The sequence below is a fragment of the Balearica regulorum genome, chromosome 27 (assembly GCF_011004875.1).
Source record: "Balearica regulorum gibbericeps isolate bBalReg1 chromosome 27, bBalReg1.pri, whole genome shotgun sequence".
NCBI classification, from domain to species: Eukaryota; Metazoa; Chordata; class Aves; order Gruiformes; family Gruidae; genus Balearica; species Balearica regulorum.
In genome coordinates, this window is record NC_046210.1 from 1,663,573 (window position 1) to 1,683,760 (window position 20,188).

At 51.3% G+C, this 20,188-nt stretch overlaps 1 protein-coding gene across 3 annotated transcripts in view; it reads left to right on the forward strand.

Annotated features, from left to right (window-relative positions):
- ZMAT4 (zinc finger matrin-type 4) overlaps positions 1–20,188 on the forward strand; it is a 179,750-nt gene that overhangs the window by 53,065 nt on the left and 106,497 nt on the right. For all 3 annotated transcript variants that reach the window (XR_012832616.1, XM_075736822.1, XM_075736823.1), the window contains exons 4-5: positions 3,555–3,711; positions 12,180–12,407. Coding sequence is in view for 2 of the 3 variants with exons in the window: in XM_075736822.1 (XP_075592937.1) it covers positions 3,555–3,711; positions 12,180–12,407 (385 nt within the window). In the remaining variant the exon portion in view is untranslated. The remainder of the gene's footprint in view (positions 1–3,554; positions 3,712–12,179; positions 12,408–20,188) is intronic.

The window sequence follows — 20,188 nt, forward strand, 5'->3', positions numbered from 1 at the left end:
CCCTTGGTGCGGGGGGTTTGGGTGCTGGATCCCTTGGTGCGGGGGGTTTGGGTGGTGGAGCAGGGAAAGGAGGCAATTCCGCTGATGGATGCTACCGACTTGGGTAACTAATTAATAGCACTCGAGCCCAAACATCTCCTGCATCCTGCTAACGAAGAGCAGCAGGATGAACGATGGCCGGCTGTTAGACAGCGAAGGTCTGTCGTGTTTTGTGCAGAGGCTGGGACTCTCGGACCGCCCAGGAGATTGGGGACGGGACACCCCCCTCCTGCAGACGGGTGCCAATCTGGGGCCAAATCCCCATCCAGGCTCCGAGGCTCTCGTCCAGACGCTTGGGTGAACTTGGATAAGCTGCGCAGCGAACTGCAGATCGGTGTAAATGGGACCTTGGGCTCCAAGTGAGGTGTTTGAGGGGGTTTACTTTTTATTTATTTATCTATTTTTAAACTGCAGTATTTCTGTGAAAGTAGGTTGTAAAGGAAAAAAAATGTCATGGAAGAGCAGACCAGGCAGAGGAAGAGACCCTGATGCTTAAAGACTGAAGTGTATCAGGTTTTCAAACCAGCTCTGTTGGAGGCTCTTTATATGTTACCGCTGCTGATGATCAATAGAGGCTGGGAATTTTTTACTCTGCTCTTAACTTTCAAGTGATTTCCCTCTGAAGACATAAAATATCTTGAGAGAAACCTATTTAAAAGAAGTGCAAATTACACTCAGAACGGTACTTATCACCTCTTGAGATTTCTCCCTAAGGTTTAAGTTGATTTATAGTGAACAACAACAACAAAAGTGATGAAAATTGGTCCATTTTCTAATTGTGCTTGTTTTGGGGGGAAGAAAATGACCTTAAATAGGGGGCCAGGTGTTAACTGCGTGGTCGGTTACTCTCCCAATGTTGCAGAGCCCTTCTCCTGCCGGGAGGCTCGGGAGCATCTCCAGGGCTGCCTGGCTCGGTGCCGGGTGCTCGGGGGCTGCTGCCCGCCACAGCAGACGGCACGGGTGGGTGTTCGTGCCGGAGCTGTTTCACCCGTTCTCGTGGGGGAGTTGAAGAGCTGGGCCCTTCGTTCTCTGTAAGTGTGACATTTGCAAAAGGGGAGCTGGATTTTGGACTCCACCTGACTTTCTCGGTTCCAGCGCTGCGCTGCGTGCGCAGGGGCACGGTCCCGCGGGGCAGCCAGCACGGGGCCGCTCGTGTGCCCCCGCATCTTTGCGCGGGGATGAACTGCGGAATGCATTTACAGCTGCTTGTGAAGCTGTCGTGAAATGAAGATTGCAGCTTTGAAAGCAGATTATTTTTTGTTTTGACTGTATACCAGCAGTTGGAAGACTTGCTTTTAAAAAAAACCAAAAAGTGCACGCCTGTCTCCAGATGGCTTGTCACTGGAGGGAGTTTTACCCTGGCACAGGGGCCAGATCTGACCATCTTGTCCAGGGAATGAGCTGGGACGCTAACTACCTACACGCAGCAGGTCACTTCCCGGCTTTGGAAAGGTCTTGTTCTGCACAGAGGAGTATTTTCAAAAGAGATCATTTATAAATGGTGCTCAGTGGCCAATACAACATACTGAGATCTTTGGAAAAGCGAGGCTGTGCATATATGGCCCTAAATGTGATTCCCGTTTCCTTCGTGGAATGGATTGAATAGTTAATTGTGACTAATGGTGCAAATGTGCTTTTCCCCTGCTTGTTCGTTGTTTGTACGCTTACCCTCCTATCTGTGGGAGCTGTTTGCTCGTAAACACATCCTGGCAGCAGCAGTCTTGTTTTGCCGACAGACGTTCAGCCCAGGGGCTGTTTGTCAGCTCTTCTCCCAAACCCTCCCTGGCTGCTCAGCTCCTCCTTGCCAGGCTTGCTGCCCCCCTGCCTCTGCCTCCCCCCAGCCCGAGGGGGAGCAGAACCCCCCGTCGGAACGGGGAGAGATCCCAGCAGACGCATCCATGCCCAGGAAGCGGTGGTGCCTCCAGCCCGGGTGCTGGGAGGTGTCAGGGGTAATGCTGGGATGCTCGGTGCCCCCGCCGGGGTAACGGGTGCCTGGGTGGGACACGGGGTGCTGCCGGGAGCCGCTGCAGGATCCAGGACGTACGGTGACACGGGCAGCGATGCGGCTCCTGCCGCAGTGGGAACAGGCAGCCTTCAGCTCCAGCCACTCCTCCTCACGGGGTTTGCTTAGAGTAGAAGGTCTAAGCTCAGTTACGCAGCTGGGCAGAGGCACGCTGGCTTTTATTCCTACAAGAATAACCATAATGAAGGTTGGAGACAATATCCTCATTAAATTGGGATTTACTTGTGAAAATAAAGATGCAGCAATTAGTTAACTGTGAAGAATGGTTCCTGCTTGTATCTCTGCAGCCACGAGAGATGCTTGCTGGTACTGAAATACTGAAATACCGAATAGTGATGTTTGTAGCTTCTTAAAGCTGTTGCCTGTTAGCTGACACCAAGGGTCTTGCAAAGGGGTATCACCTTTGCACCAAGGTGTTTCGCTGCACAGATCCTCAGACAGGTCTGCGGGCCACAGCGGTGTTTAGGCAGCATTGGTTTCTGGGATGTGGTTTTTACCATCGTCTGCAAAGTGTCTTGGACTTTTTGTGATTGCCTTTTTTCATCTGGCAGTGCTCAAGAGCTCAAAATCCATCTCTAGGAAAGGAGCAGATCATAGATGGTTCTTTAGGTGTTTTGCTCTTTTTATTTTTTTCCTTTCCTGCAAACACTACAGCAAGCGTTTTTTCCTGTCTTTAGCATGTGCCACGAGGCTGCTCTTGCCATCAGGTTTCTCTCGTTAGCAGCGGGTCGGTCGTTATTGCTGCCAGCTACGAGCCTGGTTCCTCTGTGAGGGCTCGCAGACGGGCAGCCCGGGACGGCCAGGCGCCCGGCGGAGCAGAGGGGGTGCAGCCGGGGCTCCCCGACCCTCCGGCCCATCTCTCCCTCGGTCCCTGCATGAAGCGGGGGGGGGGACAACAAGGGGGTCTCCGCCAAGGGCTCGAGAATGGCAGAGCCAAGGCAGAGGGGTAGGAGGTGTCCAGGGCTGGTGTGTGATCCCGCATGAATCCCGCTGGTTCATTTGCTTCTCCCGCCTGCAGAGAAGGCTGCACCCCCTTCCATCCCATCCCCCCCGGCTGCTTTGGGGTCTCCTAGAGAAGTGCAGCAAGAGGAAACGCCGGCGTGCGGTGGCAGGGAGAGCACCGGATTTGTCCGATGCCCTCAGCCAGAGAACAGGAATAAAGACTGTAAAGGCAGGCAGTCTGGATGAAGGACGAGCCTCTCGGCCCTGGGGAGCACAAAGCAGCGGGACGAGCTCCCAGCGCGCGAATGGGGGCGAAGGCGCTGGGGGCTCGGGAGCGCCGGGGGGTCGGAGGCGTCCCCAGGCTGAGCAGGGCTGGGAACAGGCAGGACCAGGGGAGACAAGGAAGGGAAACCCCTTGGAAACCATGGCCTTGGCATGACAACCTTGGATTCCTTTCTCTTATTTCTCCGTGACTGTGCTTGGTGGGCTTATACACCTCTTTTTTTTTTTTTTTTTTTTTTTTTGTGTCTGTGTTTTTGTCTCCACCCAGGGCAGTGATGGTGACTCAGTGGATAAGAACAAATGCTGCACACTATGTAACATGTCCTTTACCTCAGCAGTGGTGGCCGAATCGCATTACCAAGGGAAAATCCATGCCAAAAGGTTAAAACTGTTGCTAGGTGAACAACCAGCATTAAAGGCCACAGGTAGGTCCAGATGCAGCGAGCCGGAGCAGGAGGGTCCGGCGCGGGGCGGAGCGGGCTCGCTGTGCCGAGGAGGCACGGCTGATGCGCCGGCTCGGTGTCTGCGCGGCAGAAAACGGATAGCCGAGTGATGACGGCCGGCAGAAGCAAGCTATTCGTTTGTGCTGCTGTCATAACAACCTTTAAAAATTGCTGATGCTCATTATTGTCTGCTTTGTTCACGTGGATTAGTGGTTTATCAGCCAGGGCTGGCCGTTGTACCAGAGTCCTATCTCTGGCTCCACGCTCCTGAAAGGTTTTGGTCGGTGGAAGACAATCTCCCCTGGGCAGGAATAGCCAAGCCTCGCTTTAATTATCAGAAGTTATTTGACAGCTCGGCTAATATGTTTAATAAACCTTTCGTGTTACTGTACAGAACAGAATATCATTTGCTTTTACCTTAGAGGGAAATCTAGTCTTTAAAAACTGTTGGATCGATTGTCTTTTGATTTTTGCCCAGGTGGGTATTCGTGCTTTCCTCCACGGTGATTCCAATAATGCAAGCCTATTAACTTTCACATTTAAAAAGTCAAATGTTGGAATTGGATAATTTAACCATCTTATTGTTTGCTTAACCATAAAGTCCCTGCAAACCGCTAATATACTGTGAAACAAAACTTCCTCTGTGCTTGTCGGGCCAGAGGGTGCTTGACCAAAGTATTCTTCCTGCTGCCCAGGCAGGATAACTGGGCTGTAGTCCTGCAGACAGATGTCTTTCGGTATTACTACTGGTGGCACTTCCTTCAGAACGGAATATAAATTTAGCTGTGCGTTTTACATCCTGCCTTACGCGATGTGCATAAATCCGAGATGTGATTAAAATAAGGGGGGGTTGGCTCTGCGTGTGTGTTTTTGTTGCCTTTTTAACTTTACAGACTGTAGATGCCGATGCATAGAATATCATTTGTCCTTTACCAGGATTGGCTTGGGAAATGTTATCCCCTTTGCCTGAGGGAACACGGGGAATTGCTTTAGACGGTGGCTTACTTGTTTTAATTAACGAGTGCGCTCTCAGAAGGCTCGTTAAGTGAAGGTGCAGCGGAGTTCACAAGTCGCCGGGGTGCATCTGGAAACTTTGGGTACCGAATCTGAATCCCTCGGGAGCCGTGGGTGGCAGGGGGTGCTGGCAGCTCCTGAGCATCCCCGCAGCGAGCCAGCAGGACGATCTAACGTGAACGAACGTGACAATTTGCAGCTGACTCACTTTAGGACTCCTCAGGCTGCTCTCTGCAGCTGGCAAATAATTACAAGGGCACCGAGAGAAGTAGTGTACTCGTTTGTGGTATTTAATTGTCCGGTGCTCGCATTAGTGCTCAGAACCCCATCCCTCGTGCGCAGCCTTCCAGCGGTTTCTCCTCCAGCACCAAAGTACCTGCCACAAACCCCGGTATTTCTGGTTAAATCCAGGTGAGTTTTTGAGGGTCACAGGGGTGCTGGATTTCAGGGAATAGCACGTGGACTGATTCCCACCTAAATTGATGATTCAGATCCACCCGACAGCAGGGAAAGAGTCGCTGTTCTCACCTGCGGGACCATCGTCACGGGCAGGACCCCACGGGTCTGGTGCTGTTCGGGCAGGTCAGGGGGAGCAGCCGGGAGCCCGGGGTCTGCCCGCGGAGCTGGAGCCGCGCGAAGGCAGGCGGACAAAGCGTGGGCAGCGTTCCGGTCGATGGCAGGAGAGAATTGATCTCGGCGCAGCAGATGCCGGTGGAGATCTCGGACTCTGGTGAACCAACGTCTCTGTTAATGACGTCGGAGACGTGCCTGGGCTGGCAGTAGGTAGATGAGAACCGGTCGTACCCTCTCCTTTGTCAGAGACCTCTCTGCAGCAGCGCCGAGGCTGACTCACTGCGTGGGGGCTGTGCACGACCGGCAGCGACCGGCCCTGCCGTGCTGACCCTGCGTGCAAGCTCTGCAGGGCTTGCCAAGAGCTGCAACTCTGCGTTGTGCTTTTGTCTAATTTTTTTAAGCATCTGGATCGGCCTCGCAGAGGCTCTAAGCGAGCTTCACCGCGTGCTCCGAGAGTAATGGGCTCTCCAGCTGGCGTAATCACTAGGAAAGAGTAACTCAAGGACTCATCAGCTCTTCCAGACACTTGATCTGATGAAGCTGAGCGGCAGGAATACGTTAATAAGCACCTCCTTGCTCTCCAGTAGTTCTCAGAAATGTGCCCTCCGGACCCAGCATTGTTCTGGACTCCCTACAGAGTTGCCCAGCACTTTTCCACTGTATTTTTCTCCCAGTCTTTCATGGCTGGCACCGGAGAGCTTTTAGCCTCTCGGACAGAGCATCCAAGGCTCCGTCCGGTGCTCACGAGCTGGATGGTCTCGGGGAGGAGCATCCCGTCCCCGGGGGCTTCACGCGTGCCTGTGCCAACAGCGTGGCGCGGCAGGTGGCCGTGCAGGATTGGAGCGGTGGCTGTGCTGTTTTCAATCGGAATTCATCACTGACATAATCCAGCCATTTGTCTTCCCCAGCTCCACGGAAGGGCGCTCCAGAGGCTCTTGTACGCTGTCCGTAAAGCCCTGGTTGCCAGAAGGCCTGCGAGCGTTTCAGCGTTGGATTTGAGACCCCTGTGACGGAGGTTGGAAGTGGTGATGGTGGAGCTGGTCCTTGCTGGGGTTCCCTGTAATTAAAGGGGCTGTTGGGTGCGCTCAGTCCCCGCTTACGGTGCTGGAGCTGCGGGATAGGGATGTGGATGTTTCCACGTCACCTTCTGGTGGGATGAGTCACGGTTCGTTTTCCCTTTGATTTCCTTAACAGAGGTAAATAACATTTAATATAGAATGGGTCTGCTCAGAAGTGAGCTGCTGGCTTGCAGCGATTAAGAGGTAGTGATAATCACCGGTGTGTCGCTGCAGAGGGATCCAGCCCTCCTGATGCTCTGGGCACCTGGGAGTTGAGCCCAGTGACCGAGGAGCGGGTGCTGGGGGCTCGGGAGGGACCAGCTCATGGTTAGCATCTTCAAAAGAGATCAAGCTCCTTTTCTGATCGTAACGTGGTAATCCTTCAGATGGTTAAATGGGTTGCGTGTTTTATTTGGTGTTTCCTTAAGCTCCTAAGAGTATTTTTTAACTTTCGTGCGTGATCAAAACAAGTGAGAAAGACTCTATAGAGATATTTGAACTCTCATAATCTTTTAATTAAAAAAAAAAAACAAACCCACCTTAAAATGTTTTCAGAGTTCCCCAAGTGCTCTTATTATGGCTGAGACTAAACATACACAGTTAATTTGAGAAGGTATTTTAGGGGCAATAGGCAAGTAAAAATAGATGATAACCTCTAGATTGCAATGTCTGATTTTCAGCCTTGCACAAAAATTCATTCTGCTACCCTAAGTTGTTGTCAAATTCTGTGTTGACCATTAGCTTAATTAGTGGGTCTGTCTGTAAAGGGAGGAAAGAATTTGGGAAATTCTTTGCACAACCGTCTTTGCAGGAGTCATTTTGTTCACACAGATGTACAGTTGCCTCTGTGGAGCATAGCATCTCTTTAAATTGCACACTAACAAAATGAATTTAGGGGACAAAATGAAGATTAATGAATGCAGTTGAAACTGCAGGGGAAATTTAGAAAGAATTCTCGAGCTGTTTGAGGAGCAGCATCCTCCGGGGGGGGCGGGGGGGGGGGGGAAAGGCGTTACAAAAAATGTAATACTCTCAGCAAAGGTGAAAATTTGAAAAATATCTGCAACTGGAATTGTGTTCCTGGTCATGGTTCCTGGAGGCATCGGCTCTGAAACATGCTGTGCTGTCAAGGCTGCCGTGGGACCCGCAGCCGCAGCCGGTGGCCAGAAATTCCCTGCGGCTTCACCTCTGCAGAGCAGCTCCTCCAAATACAGCGCCGGCGGCTCCATCCTGGACTCGCATCCGTTTCCAGCCGGAAAGCGGCAGAGGGAAGGATTTCTGCAGATATCTCTGCTGACATCCAACGTGTGTCCGAGTGCTGAGCGTTCTTCCCTGCGAGCAGTGTAGTGCCGGAGCACTGCTTAATATGATACCGGGGAGCAGCTCGGGGGCTTCCCAATGGGTTTCCTGCCGCGAGGTGAAATGTTTATCTCAACTCTGCTGAATTGGTAAAGAACAGACTTTCCCTCTCATCGCCATGGAGGTTACGTCAATCCTAAACTCTGAGCAACCTGTGCTCTGCACAGTATATCAAGCGGTGCGAGACGTTAGCGTGCATCCTACTCTGTGCAGTGCTCCTACCCCACGTTCCTACTGGATAATCCGGATGCGCTTTCCGATCGCCTTCAGCCGCAGCATCCGTCACCTGCCTTCGGGGAGGGGTCAGACCTGTTTTGCAGAAGCACGCGGACGTGCCGGCGACTGCGTTCTGCCTCTGAACAAACCACTGTGTGATATTCTGGGTTTTCTGTCTCGCCGATCCCCTAGAAATACATCTATCCTCAGTCCCCTTAGAGAGTTACACCTTCACTTTCAATTTTATCATGTTAATGAAATACAGATCTCTCATTTCTCTGCTGGTGCTTTCAGGGGAGGGAGAAGTGCCTTGACGGTCAGGTTTTTCACAACAGGAAAGCGATGCCTCTTCGCTACAGCGACATATTTGTGATCTTTTCTGTTGCTCCTGCTGTACAAGGTTGTAGCCCTCAGAGGCTTTACGTCTCCACTATTGCCGATGAATTTCTCCAGTCGTTTCCAACATCTTCTGTCAGCTTGCATCCAGTCATCGGGATGAGTTATAAAACAAAGAACTGTGGGGGGGAAAGAGCTGCTGCCTTCATTGATCAAAGCGCAGGTACCTGCAGGCATCGGTTCGGGAAGGTGGAAATCGGCCCGGCAGCGCCGTGGGTCACGGCTTCGGGAGGTGCTGGCGCTGGCTCCTGCGAGGGGAGATGCCAGCACCGGGGTCCCCCGCCACCGGGGTGAGGAACAAGGGTGTGATTCTGCTGGCAGGAAAAGTTCCCTCGGCTTTTTTGCCTCCTTGTTCTCTAGTTCCTAGTGTGGGGGTTGTGTCTGAGGTGTGCTGAAGGGGACAGAGTAAATGGCTTGTCAGGGTACGAGGATCCATCCAGCAGCAGCTGGAGTCTACCTTAGTCCCAGATTTGACTTCTGAAGAAAACTGAATTCCTCCCGTGCCCCGTTGTGGTGGCTCAGTTCCTTCCCCGTTCTCCTGCTCGGTTCCTGGAGAGTGGCAATGATAAAAAGTGGGGTTCTGTTTAAATGCAGCTATGAATAAAGAGCTTTGCACGCAAGGAATAAGTCAAACATTAGTTCATTGCCTGAGTGCTAAAGCGTTTCTAACTTTGTATTTTGCTTCTTGCAGCAAAGTAAAGACTTTCTCACTTCCCTCCCACAGCAAAAGGGAACGTAAGGCAGACTGTCATGAGCTATTTAGCATTTTGAAATACTTGAAATAGTCAAACTAGCAGCTTTTATGTTTGTGTTTTAGATGGAGATACACTTTTAACATTTGACGTTTTGTGAGTGTTTATTATTAATTTTCGTGTCGCTGCTCAGGGAACGATGATATTTTCTGTTCTGTAGTAGTTATGTAGCGCATATCAAAATGATAAATCCACATGCGTGGAGAAATCAACTTTCATCTATTTCTCTTCAGGAGGGTTCGGAAGACACGGGATGTTTTCATGAGTTGCCAGGCTGGGTTCAGCGCACCTTTAGCGCTGGTGGTAGTTGTAAACGGCACCCGAGGAACGTGGCTTTGCAAGAACGTATTTTGGATGGTGTGCGCTAAGAGGAAATCGCTGCCGCGCGGGAGCACCCGTGCGATGTGCGCAGAGGGTCCGGCGCTGGGTCCGCGCAGGGCTTCTGCGATGGGGGCTGCAGCCCCCGGGGAGTCGAGGGCGCAGGGGGTGCGGTGGGCTCGGAGCAGGGCTGGGTGTGGGGGGGGCTCTGGTGCAATTCCCCGGAAGCAGGAGCGCCGGTCCCACTGACAGCCTCCCTCCTGCACGGCATTTGGAGGAGCACAAGCCACCAGCCTCGCTGAGGGGCTCGGACGCGCAGCCGCCGGTCCGGCTGATGGCTGAGCAGCAGAGGATGAGGATGCTTCAGTCGTATCTCTTTAGTGAGCGGGAGATATAACTCCTGCGGACACCACCAGCTCTGGGAACTTCAGCCTCCCTGGTTCCCCTCTGGCAGCAGCTAACATAGAAACAAGGAGAAAGCTGCCCAAAAGATCGGAGAGATTTAACTTTATAGCCTGGGGCCTGGAGAGCAGCAAGTCAAATATACCACAGAGCTCCTGCGCCGCTGCAATAACTGGATGTTTATAACGGTTCAGATGCCCAAACGTCTCCACAGTCCGGTCCCGGTGCCTCAGCCGTGCCCTGGAGCGGTGGAGGGCTGGGACCATGCAGCATCTCCGGGGCCGTGCGCGATCCCTGCACAGGGCAGCCCTTGGCACCGACTGCTGCCTGCTCCTCGGGGAGCCTGCCGGTACTTGCAAAAATACACGAGCAGTAGGCACGCGGCGTTTGCTTTTCGTGAGTCAAGCACAGGCAAAGTCTGCATAGCCTTAGTTTGGACAGGCAATATTGTTATTTCCTAATTTTCTTCTTGGTCACCGTGCGTTGGCCATGGCTCTGCTCTGTGGTGGACTCGTGCCGTTGTGTGCACCTCGGAGGGGCTGGGGGCGAGGTACAGAAACCGGCGTTGTCGTAGGCATTAGAAAAGATGTTGGTTTTAGGAGCAAATTCCCGAGCCCTACATGCTGCCCACCGGTTCTGTCGGGAGCAGTTTTCCAGGAGGCAGCACCGCAGCCGCCGACCTCGGCTGCTTCAGGAGAGCCGGGACGTGTCCGAGTGCGGCCCCAGCCCCGGCGTGCTGCAAGGGGCATCGGGGCTGGGGCACGGGCAGAAGGGTTTTGTTGACATTGTGCTTGGTTTCTATCTCGGCTGGTTCAGCGGAGGCAGAGGGATCCTCTGGTGGGGTGAAATGAATCCAAACGAGCAGGCGAGCGGTTCGTGAGACAGCAGAATGAGGAGAAGAAATATCTTCCGCAGGAGCCAGTGGCGTAATCGCTTTATTAACTAATCCCCGAAAGAGCTCGTTTTGCTCGTGCTGGTGGCAGCAGCAGAAGGGAGGAAACTTCTCCAGGTGTTTCTCCAGGGGCGGCCGGCGAGGAGGGTGACGGTACCTCAACCAACCGTCCGGGCCTTGGAACTCTGATACCTTGGCAGTTGTCGTCAAAACCAATAGAAGCTTATCAACCCCTGCAAATTGATAAGGTTGTAAGTAACGTTATATGTAAGATACAATTTCCTTCAGGAAAGTTAATAGACATCCCTTCCCGAGCAGGTCAGCAGAAGATTTATAAGAGTATTGACTTTCTTGAGGCGTGGAGTCAATCACAGTGGGCTTTGGTCGTAATTATACATCTAAATACACCCCCGGTTTGCTCACCGCTGCCGTTCCCGGTGCCAGACGCCGAGGTGGGGTCGTCACTCACCGAGCCGTGCTCTCATCAGAGCTCAGCTGGAAGAGCACGGAGCCCCTTGATCAAAGGAGAGCGATCGAGCTCCTCTTCACCACCTTAAAATTTGCCTGTTCTTCTGTCACGGAGAGAGCGGTTTGTTAATTATTTAGATAGCAGACATTTCATCTGGAAAAGAAAAGGAACACCACATAAAAGGGAATTTTTGAATGAGGTGTGATAATTAAGTGCTACTAGTCATTGTATATTTTTGTATCCCGATGTTATCTGAACTTTATTTTACTTCAAACTGGTTTTTTCCATGGCTTTGTGACCTATATTGTACAAAGTAGGAAAACTCTGGCAAATAAGGTGCAGCTCCATTATGTAAAGACTAATCACCCGTTTTTCTGTGCAATTATTTGGAGATCGTGTCTGTGTTCCCAGGCGGCCTCTTGGGGAATCTGAAGGGAAATGGGATTAAATTAAGGTCGTGGGTTACTGGTACCTGTCAATTCACAACGTGAAGATGTTTGAATGGGCTGGCTATTGAATATTTTTTTTTTTCATCTGTGGCAACTTACAATTACTACGGCTTTCCCCATTCTTTCTGAGACCAAATAAATTGAAAAATAAGAATCCTGAGATAATGATAAATCTGTCTGCCTCTCTTGAGAAGTGGATGACTTTGCATGTTTTGTTTATTCTCCGCTGGCAATTTTTCCTGCAAGTAGCAATTTAAGCAGGATAAGTTTAGCAGGTTTAGTCACAACAGTGATAAGACGTGCATCTGCAATGAGAGCATCCTCCTTTCCCAGCTAGCGAAATAGCAGATAGTTGAGGAACAGTCCTGCACTATCCTTTCACGCTGCTTTTTTTTATGAGAAATGGTAGATTTCCGAGCAGTACCATCCAAAATATCCAGTGGGACCCTGTAACTGCTGCTAATTATTCCCCGTGTCTAATGTGGGATCTGCCCCAGGGTCTGCTGTTATTCAGATGGTGACAAGCTCACGTCTGAACGTTTCCCTTTACAGAAACCACTCTGAGCTCCCTAAAGCAGCCGCACACGGATAGTGGCCCCGTTGTACCCTCACCGCATCAGCGGAGAGACTCGGACAGATACTGCCAGCTCTGCGCAGCCTGGTTCAACAACCCCATGATGGCACAGCAGCACTACGATGGCAAAAAGCACAAGAAGAACGCGGCCAGGGCCGACCTCCTGGAGCAGCTGGGGAAGACCCTGGACCTGGGAGAGCTGAGAGGTGAGAGCACCGGTATGCGGAGAGCAAGGACCCACTCCCCGTGGGATCTAGGGACCGCAGCGATGCCGCCCTTGCCTGCCGTGGTCACTGTTCCTCTGGTCGAGCAGGGTAGACCGTGGTACTCCTACTGCTTTATGAGGTTCCTGCAACCGTAAAAAAAAATCCCCTCCTCTAAGAGGACACCCTGCAGTTTTAGCAGCATCCTTTAAAAGTTGTTTCCTAGGTATTTCTTTTGCCCTTCCCTAAAATAGTCCCTTCCATTAGCGCACTCTTTTATCCTCCAGCAAATGCGGACCGTCCCTGTGAGCTGAGAGAGGAGAACGCGTTAAAGCACTCGGCCCCGCAGGGAGACGGGGACGGGATGCGTGTTGCTGGAGGCAGAGCACTCCCTACGTCTCCCTGATGGAGAGCGGGGCATTAGCTGTCTTCTGTGATTTAATTAGTGCTTGTAAACCACTGCAATGGCCCTGGGTCAGCAGCAGCAAAGAGGAACCGAGCATTTGCTATGGGTATGTTAAACACAAGTGTTCTGTGTTCCCGCTGAAGGGAGAGCAGCCGTCCATCCGTCTGTCCTGGCCCTGGCAGGAGCGGCTCTGGCACCCGCAGGGTCCCCGTGGGGGGGGCTGCACCCCGGGCTCACCCAGATTTGGGCCTTGCACCCCTCCGGGAGGGAGCCCCCCTCATGCGGAGCGGAGCCGCAGCCTGGCCGGTAGCGGTGGCTGCCAGAGCCCCCGAGCATCCCCGGTCCTCCCGGGCTAGCCCCGCCTGGCGCTGATGAAGGACCGGCTCCGTCACGCTGTGCCTGCTGATGGAGAAGTGCTGATTTGTACCGGCTGAGGATGCGGCTAAGACTGAATTCTGAACAAAGTGCCTTTTTAATGTAGAGGTGTAATTACAGGGGGAGAGGTACGAGCCTCCTGTTGAAATTTTTCTCTGTGGCCTTTATTATAATCCTGTGTGCACACAATGTATTTGACTGAAGCAGGCTGAGGAAAAAGTGCAGGTTTGATTTTCAAAACCATGCGGGAGAGGAAGTCTGGTTTGCCAGCAAGACATTGCATTAACATTTTAAAATACCTTTTTTTCCCCCCCCCCGCCCCAGCTAAATGAAATAATTTTCCTTTAAATACTAATGACTGTGCAGTATATTGTGCATTTCTTGATCTCACATAAACCTTGTAATGGTTATCCAGATCCTTCGTGTGTTACCTAGTGTGACTCACAATGCCATAAATGATTCATGTGGCTGAGTCACTGCCCGCTGTTGAAAATATGCAGGGAAATAAAACCTGGGACAATAACATGGAAGTGCTTAGTACTTTGAACTGTGCCAAGCTCGAGAGTGGCTGAGGATGTCATTAACTGTAAATAAAGCAATTGTGAAGTGTTTTATTCATTTAGCTTGTGCTTAGGAGAGTTGAAATTGGAGGGCTTTACATACTCATCAGCCCCCGTGGGATTTTAACTTTACGACGGCTCTGTGCAGGGTTGGGATTTGCGGACGAATCTCGTGCGGTGCTGCCGCTGTCCATCGATGGGGGACTGCAGAGCCGTGCCGTGGCTGTCGACGTCCCGGGTACAGGGGGAAGCAGCTTTGGGCCTCTGGTCGGACAGTGCCAGGAGTCTGCGGTTCATGGGTGGCCAGTGCTTTCTAACGCTGACGAGCTGCACGGCCAGGCTCGGTGAGCCCAGGAAGGTGTCCTTGGGTCCTGCGAAGCTTGCCTCTGCTGCTGGAGTAGTGGTGCAGCTGGGAAATCCTGCTTTTTTACAGCTTTTCCTAACTAGGGAGTGCGGTATGGTCTCCTGTACGCCTCTAGCTGTGAGACTAGAGCAGATCTCTCTGGATGTAGAAGGCAGGTCTCTGCAATAGCCCACACGGAATGAGATCTGCCTGATGTCCGAGAAAACAGCCTTACCTTGGCAGATAAAGTCATATCTGACTCAAGAAAAACGATAACCGTGGCGGATCAGAGATACCCAGCGGCAGTCTGTCCCGTTGTCTGTGAAATCTTGTCTGACCGTTGCTTCCGATGCCCGGCGGGTTTGGCGTTGGGCGGTACCTGGTAGGGATCGTAGCCGTGTGCTCTCCTCGCTCGGCGCTTGTTTTGCTACCTCGGTATTCGCTAGAATGCAAACTCATTTCCTTTCCACGCTACCCCCGGTGGCTTCTCCCATCACAACTTAAATATTAATTCTATTTTGACTGCTGTGGGAGACAAACATTTGATGCATTGTGTGAGCCTGGAACAAGCAGTGTCAGTTGAAGTAAAACATGCCAGCAGCCTTTGATGTTTTGATAATGGCTATAATAAAATATTTATTGATAAATATGAATGTGTATTTGGAGGAATAAGAATAGAGATATATTTTTGGACAACTGATATTTATAGGAGACAAAAGCATTGATTCTTCTTGCCAAGTGCTCATCCTGCAATTTTGAAGTCTTGTTTTCTTCTCAGAAATGAGAAAGAGGAGAAAGAAAAGGGAAAAGAAACCTCGCTAACAGCACGGCCACCCAGTCCGCACGCTGCGCGGGTTATTCGGCAGCGCACACCGCTGCTCTGGGCAGCATCCAGCCCGGTCTCTCCAAGCAGCGGCATGCAGCTTTCCAGCCTTGCCAGCGCAGCCGGTCCGGGACCCCCTGCTCCGAGAGCGGGATGGGAAACCCCCTCCGCTCTTACTCGTTAGGGGAGCGCGTGGACGTACCCTGACAGAGGAAGAAATGAAGAGTTTTCTTCCTGCAGAGCTGCCTCCTCCAGCTGCCGCCGTGCCCCGGCCGATCCCGGAGCAGATCATAAAAAGTCAAAAACCGGTGGGTATGGTAACAAACCCTGAATTCTGGGCTCTGTCCCCGGCAGCTTGCGCCCGTCCGGCAACGCGGAGCAGAAGCTGCTCCATCGGAGGCACCGGCGCGGCTCCGTCTGGCAGCTCTCGCCGTCCCGCAGCCTGCGCTGCGTTTGTGCTCCATCGTTTCACCAGTTTAACTTCACGTCTGGCGTTACCCATCGCTGAGCTCTCTTTCGTTCCTGCTCTGACGCGGGTGGGCTCTGCAGGGGCAGAAGCCTCGCAACAGAGACCGGCAGGCTTAATTCATGGGGAATTTAATTAATAACGGACTCTGCTTATTGCTGGTGCTGAGCCGAAACCTCAGCAAAATGCTCTCTCTTTGAAGGCTGGTGCAGCGTTGGAAAGTCTGGGCTTCGTTAAGTGGATCCATTGTGTGCTTTCCTATATGTGCGCCTTCGAATGACCAAAACGAGCGGAAGAGTTAACGTACAGACTCATCAGTGTGGGTCACCTGCACTCCAGTGCCTTTCGCCTGACAACAAATGACTCGCCAAGGCACCTGGGGCTCTCTTTGATGCCCGCCAGTAAAACCTGAATTTTACGTGGTGATGGAGAGAGGTCCAGGGCCAGCCCTGTGTACCTGGAGCTGGTTAGATGGGATGCTGTAAGCTGCAGGAACGTGGGTCTTCGTCCCGGGGCACTTGGGTCCTGGTGAACAAGAAAAGCACCAAGCCCTGGAGCAGAAACTGGTGCCTCTCAAGGGGGTTCCACTGAGTCCCAAAAATAAAATGCAGCAGCCTCTGCAGTAAAGCAGAATCGGGACGGCTGCACAGGGATGCCGTCACCCGAAGGCTTTGTATTTTCAGGTAAATTGTCATAGTTGCAGGTGCTGTCTAGAAAAATCAGGCAAAGAGCTGAGTTTCATTTTCCTTCTCAGCTCATAATTTCTTTGTATGCCTTATAAATACTTTTCGTTCTGTGCTGTCAGTTTTGGTTAGTAAAAAGCGATTTATCAAGTACTCCCCTGGAATGTGTTTTAATGCATTTTATGCAGAATGACATTAATGACTTGACTTGTTAATATTTTATTTAACGGACATAGGAGTACATTCAATTTTACATGAGTGCGTGTCACGACGCAGGGCAGGGAACGCTGATGTGTCGTGAGGATGCGGTAGATGCGAATACAGACCGAGCGCAGCATTTCTGAAGACAGACTGCTCTGGTTGGGTCCACCTTCCTACTGCGGATTGCCTGCTGAGCTAATACTCACCTCCAGCGCGCTTTGGTTGGGGGCATTTCACGAAACCACAGTTTCAGCCGGGTTGGGAGCCTCGGTAAGCTCCAGTCAGATCAAATACCGTTAATTTTGATATTCTGGAGGTGATTGTTGCCTGTGGTTTCAGCCTGCAGTCTAGCAGAGGCTAGTTTCCTTCCTCCGCGTCTCGTTTCGGTGGAGTTCGTGTCGCACTCAAGACTTTTCCCATACAAGTCTGTCTCAGGATGCCGGATTTCGGCCGCGAGGTCCTGCAGCGCTTGCCGTGCCGCAGGAAGGACGATCCCGGGTGCGAGGCGAGCGGGAACGCGGCCACCCTGGCGCAGCACGGTGTTGGGGAGCACGTGCGGCTTTTGGCTTCTTCCCGACCGGCCGCCCCAGCCCTGGCACTGTTTCCATCCATCTCAAACGTACCCCTGCGCGTGTGATTCTGCTGAGCACGAGCAAGTTCACGGAATCGGCCCGTTCTGCGCCCACGTTTTCCGGCTGGTGGGAAGAGCTGCTGCGGCGGCGGAGCAGCACCGAGTCCCTCCCGTGCTGGACGCGGGGAGGGGGGACAGGATCCCCCCTGGTTCATCATCGTGAGAAGCCTTGACGTGCCGCTGGAAAAAAAAAATCAGTGTCCCTGGTTAGGAACTGTAATCGCTGATAGCGTTTCCACCTACACAAGTAATTAAGATTCAGTAAGGCTGCTGTTAATGTATGCTGTTAAATTAGCTGCTGAGCATTACAACCTTATTACCTTAATTGAAAGTATTACCAGTTTCCCCAGTCCCGATCTCTGCCGTGCGGCGATCACGGCGTGGTCCAAGGGCTCGGTCTGCAGGGAGGTGCTAACGCACGTCCCGTGTCAGCCGTGCGCTGCCTTTTCTATCCTTTCCCCTGCGTTGTGGCACGAACAGGACGTGGTTCTGATGCCCGTTGGCTTAATAAAGGGAACAGGAGCTGCTGGCTATGGAGAGAGAGTTTGACTATAAAACCATTGCTGCTGCATCAGGAATAAATTCAGTAAGGAGAGCGTCCGCAAGCATATTTGCAATTTGATTTTTGTTCCGTGCCACATCACGACACATAAAAATATAGGTGACTTTTAAAATATACTTCTGCATTATCGCTTTACTTGCTCTTTTCAAGTGCTCATCTGAATATTTTTGAACTCTTTTTTAAAGAAGATGTTTGACTTTGGTGGGCCAAATTCCTAAGTGAGAGGTGTATGAGGTGTTTGAGAGAAGCGGGACTGTTACTATAGCTAGTGTCTGAAGTTCAGGAAAAGGAAAAGTGGTTTTTTGGGAGTCTGTAGTACAGCTGGGGAATGGTAAATGTGTACATAGCAGTTAATTATGGTAAGCATAAACCCATCGAATTTGAGAATGCCATACATTGCTTGTTCTAAATGAATTGTTTTAACAATTTCTGCAAAGAAATAATAGTGCGGAAAGTCAAAAGAGACTATTACATGGTACATTAAAACTGTTCCTAAAGAGCACAGCAGCCCATGGTAAGAATCCCACAGCTCTGGTATTTTTAAGCGGAGCCCTTCAATTAAGCTTGAAACGGTCTGTTCAGATCTTCACGGAAGTGAATCAGTGCAAAGCAGAAACCCGACCGTAGAGACTCTAAAATTTGCAATTCCCTTTTTTTCTAGGAGGACAGGACAGAAATTACTTTAGCATCAATGGTTTACTGTAATGCTGGTGCATGTGTAATGTCAGTGATGCTAATGCAGTCTGTGATGCCAAGGGATTTATTAGGATGTTAAACCACAAAAGAGAGGAGGAGAGAAGAAATCACTCTCTGACACTCAGCATGCTAGGGGAGACAGCAGCATCAGGGGACCGGGACATACACATTTATGCATTTATGTGCTGAATTCATGTCAGGTTTTGCCCTACATACCAGGAGTAAGAGCCCTCAGATTGCCATCTCTCTCTTTCAGGGATGTCCAGAAGGGAAACAGGCGTTTAATGTACATTCAGCCACACTCTGCCTTTTGGGTGAGAACACGTGAGATGAGGCAGAGAAGTGACTGCTTCTGTAATTCCGCTCTGAAATCGCCGCGCTCTTTTCCCAAGGTGAAAGAATAATGGAGTTAAGTTGTAGGTACGCTGCCAGGAGAAGAGAAGACAGCCCCACGCTGTCCTGGGGACTCTGCCACGCTCCGATTTGTACCGACCCTCTTTGTCTTGTTGCCAGGTTTGCTCCATTTGCAGAAACCAGAAAGCGTTTTGTTTTTCTGCCCTTCGTGCTCGCAAAGCACGGGCGGGGGATGGGGGACACGTGGCCCTTCCCTTAGCCCCTGCCATCGCGGTGATGCTGCCGGCACGGGGCAGGCGGCTCCTCGGCCCCCCAGGATGCCCCCCCAGGATGCCACCGGTGACTGCAGCCGGATCTGGGTGTCTGGGTGCTGGGCTTTGACCCCTCGGGGCTGTGATGCCGCCCTGGTCCTCGCGGCCTGGCGAGGGTCCGGTTGAGGGGACGTAGCAGTTGGGATGCCGCCCCGGTACGGGGACTGGGACCGATGCGTCAGATGATGCACGAGGGCAAGGACCTGGGTTTGTTGTTGTCGTAGTTCCTAAAAGAGGTTTCTTGTTTCTCCCACAAAAAAAAAAATAGATTTTCGACCCAGCTAGTGGCCATCTCTTGGCCCAGGTCACTTCCTTATGGAAGGAGAAAAAAATTAAAGAGGGGAGAAAAAAAAAAAAGAAGGAGAAAGAAATGAATGGGATCTGGTTTTGCAGCTTTTGCAGGTGTGGAGGAACTTCCCCGGCAGCATCATGTTCTCCTGTGATTGCAAAAGTCATTGAGCAATGTTTTGGGTGAAAACCTGTCTAGAAGGGCAAAATAGAACATTAGCGTGTAAATAATTACTTGACCTGTCGTGTGCTTAGCAGGCTAATATCCTCTCCAGAGGGAGGGAGGAGTGCACCAGGGCACTAAGAATAAATGCCTCAGAAATGGACCAAACTCTGCATTTTCCCAGGAAATCTAAACTGACAGAAATCAAAAATATCATCAGCCATTTTCAGCAGCCAGTGGGCAGCACGCTGTCTTGGGCAAAGGCCTTTTCTCCTTCACCTCTAATTCTGATTGCTGCCTGTCTGCTGGGTTTCTATTTTTAGATTTTTCACCTTTTCAGAGGCAGCAGAGTCTTGATTTCCTTGTCCTGCTGAGAACTGAAAAACACTCTCAGCCTTAAGTCCTTAAATTATAATTCTGAGCTGCAAACTGTTAAATGAGGAAGAAATAATTTTCCTGTTTAGTACAATAAATGGTGTTGAGAATAGCAGGTTTTGTATCTCTCGGGGCATCTCCGGGGACTGTTTTCTCAGGCTACGCCGTGCAGAGGTTGCATCCGTAACCCTGGATTTCTTCCTTAACCCTGACCACCTTCCCCCTTCCCTGAGACCCACCCAGGACAATTCGCTTTATTAGAAAGTCTGAAATAACATGGAGCAGAAAGGATGGTATCGGAAGAAAAGCCGTAATAACCGGCCAAGTATCAATCTCCAGTAAAAAAACGAACTTTGGTAGCAGTGTAAAAGCTATTACAATTGTTAAATGACCCATTTTTATTATATCCATAAATCAGCACCCGTCTCTTGCTTATTTTACTGTACATGACAATTAGTTGAACGCAGTTTGGAGACCGTTCTGAGCTGCGTGTGGAGAAAGGCGGCTTTTCTCCCCTTCTCGCGCTCTCCTCGGCAGCACCTGCCGT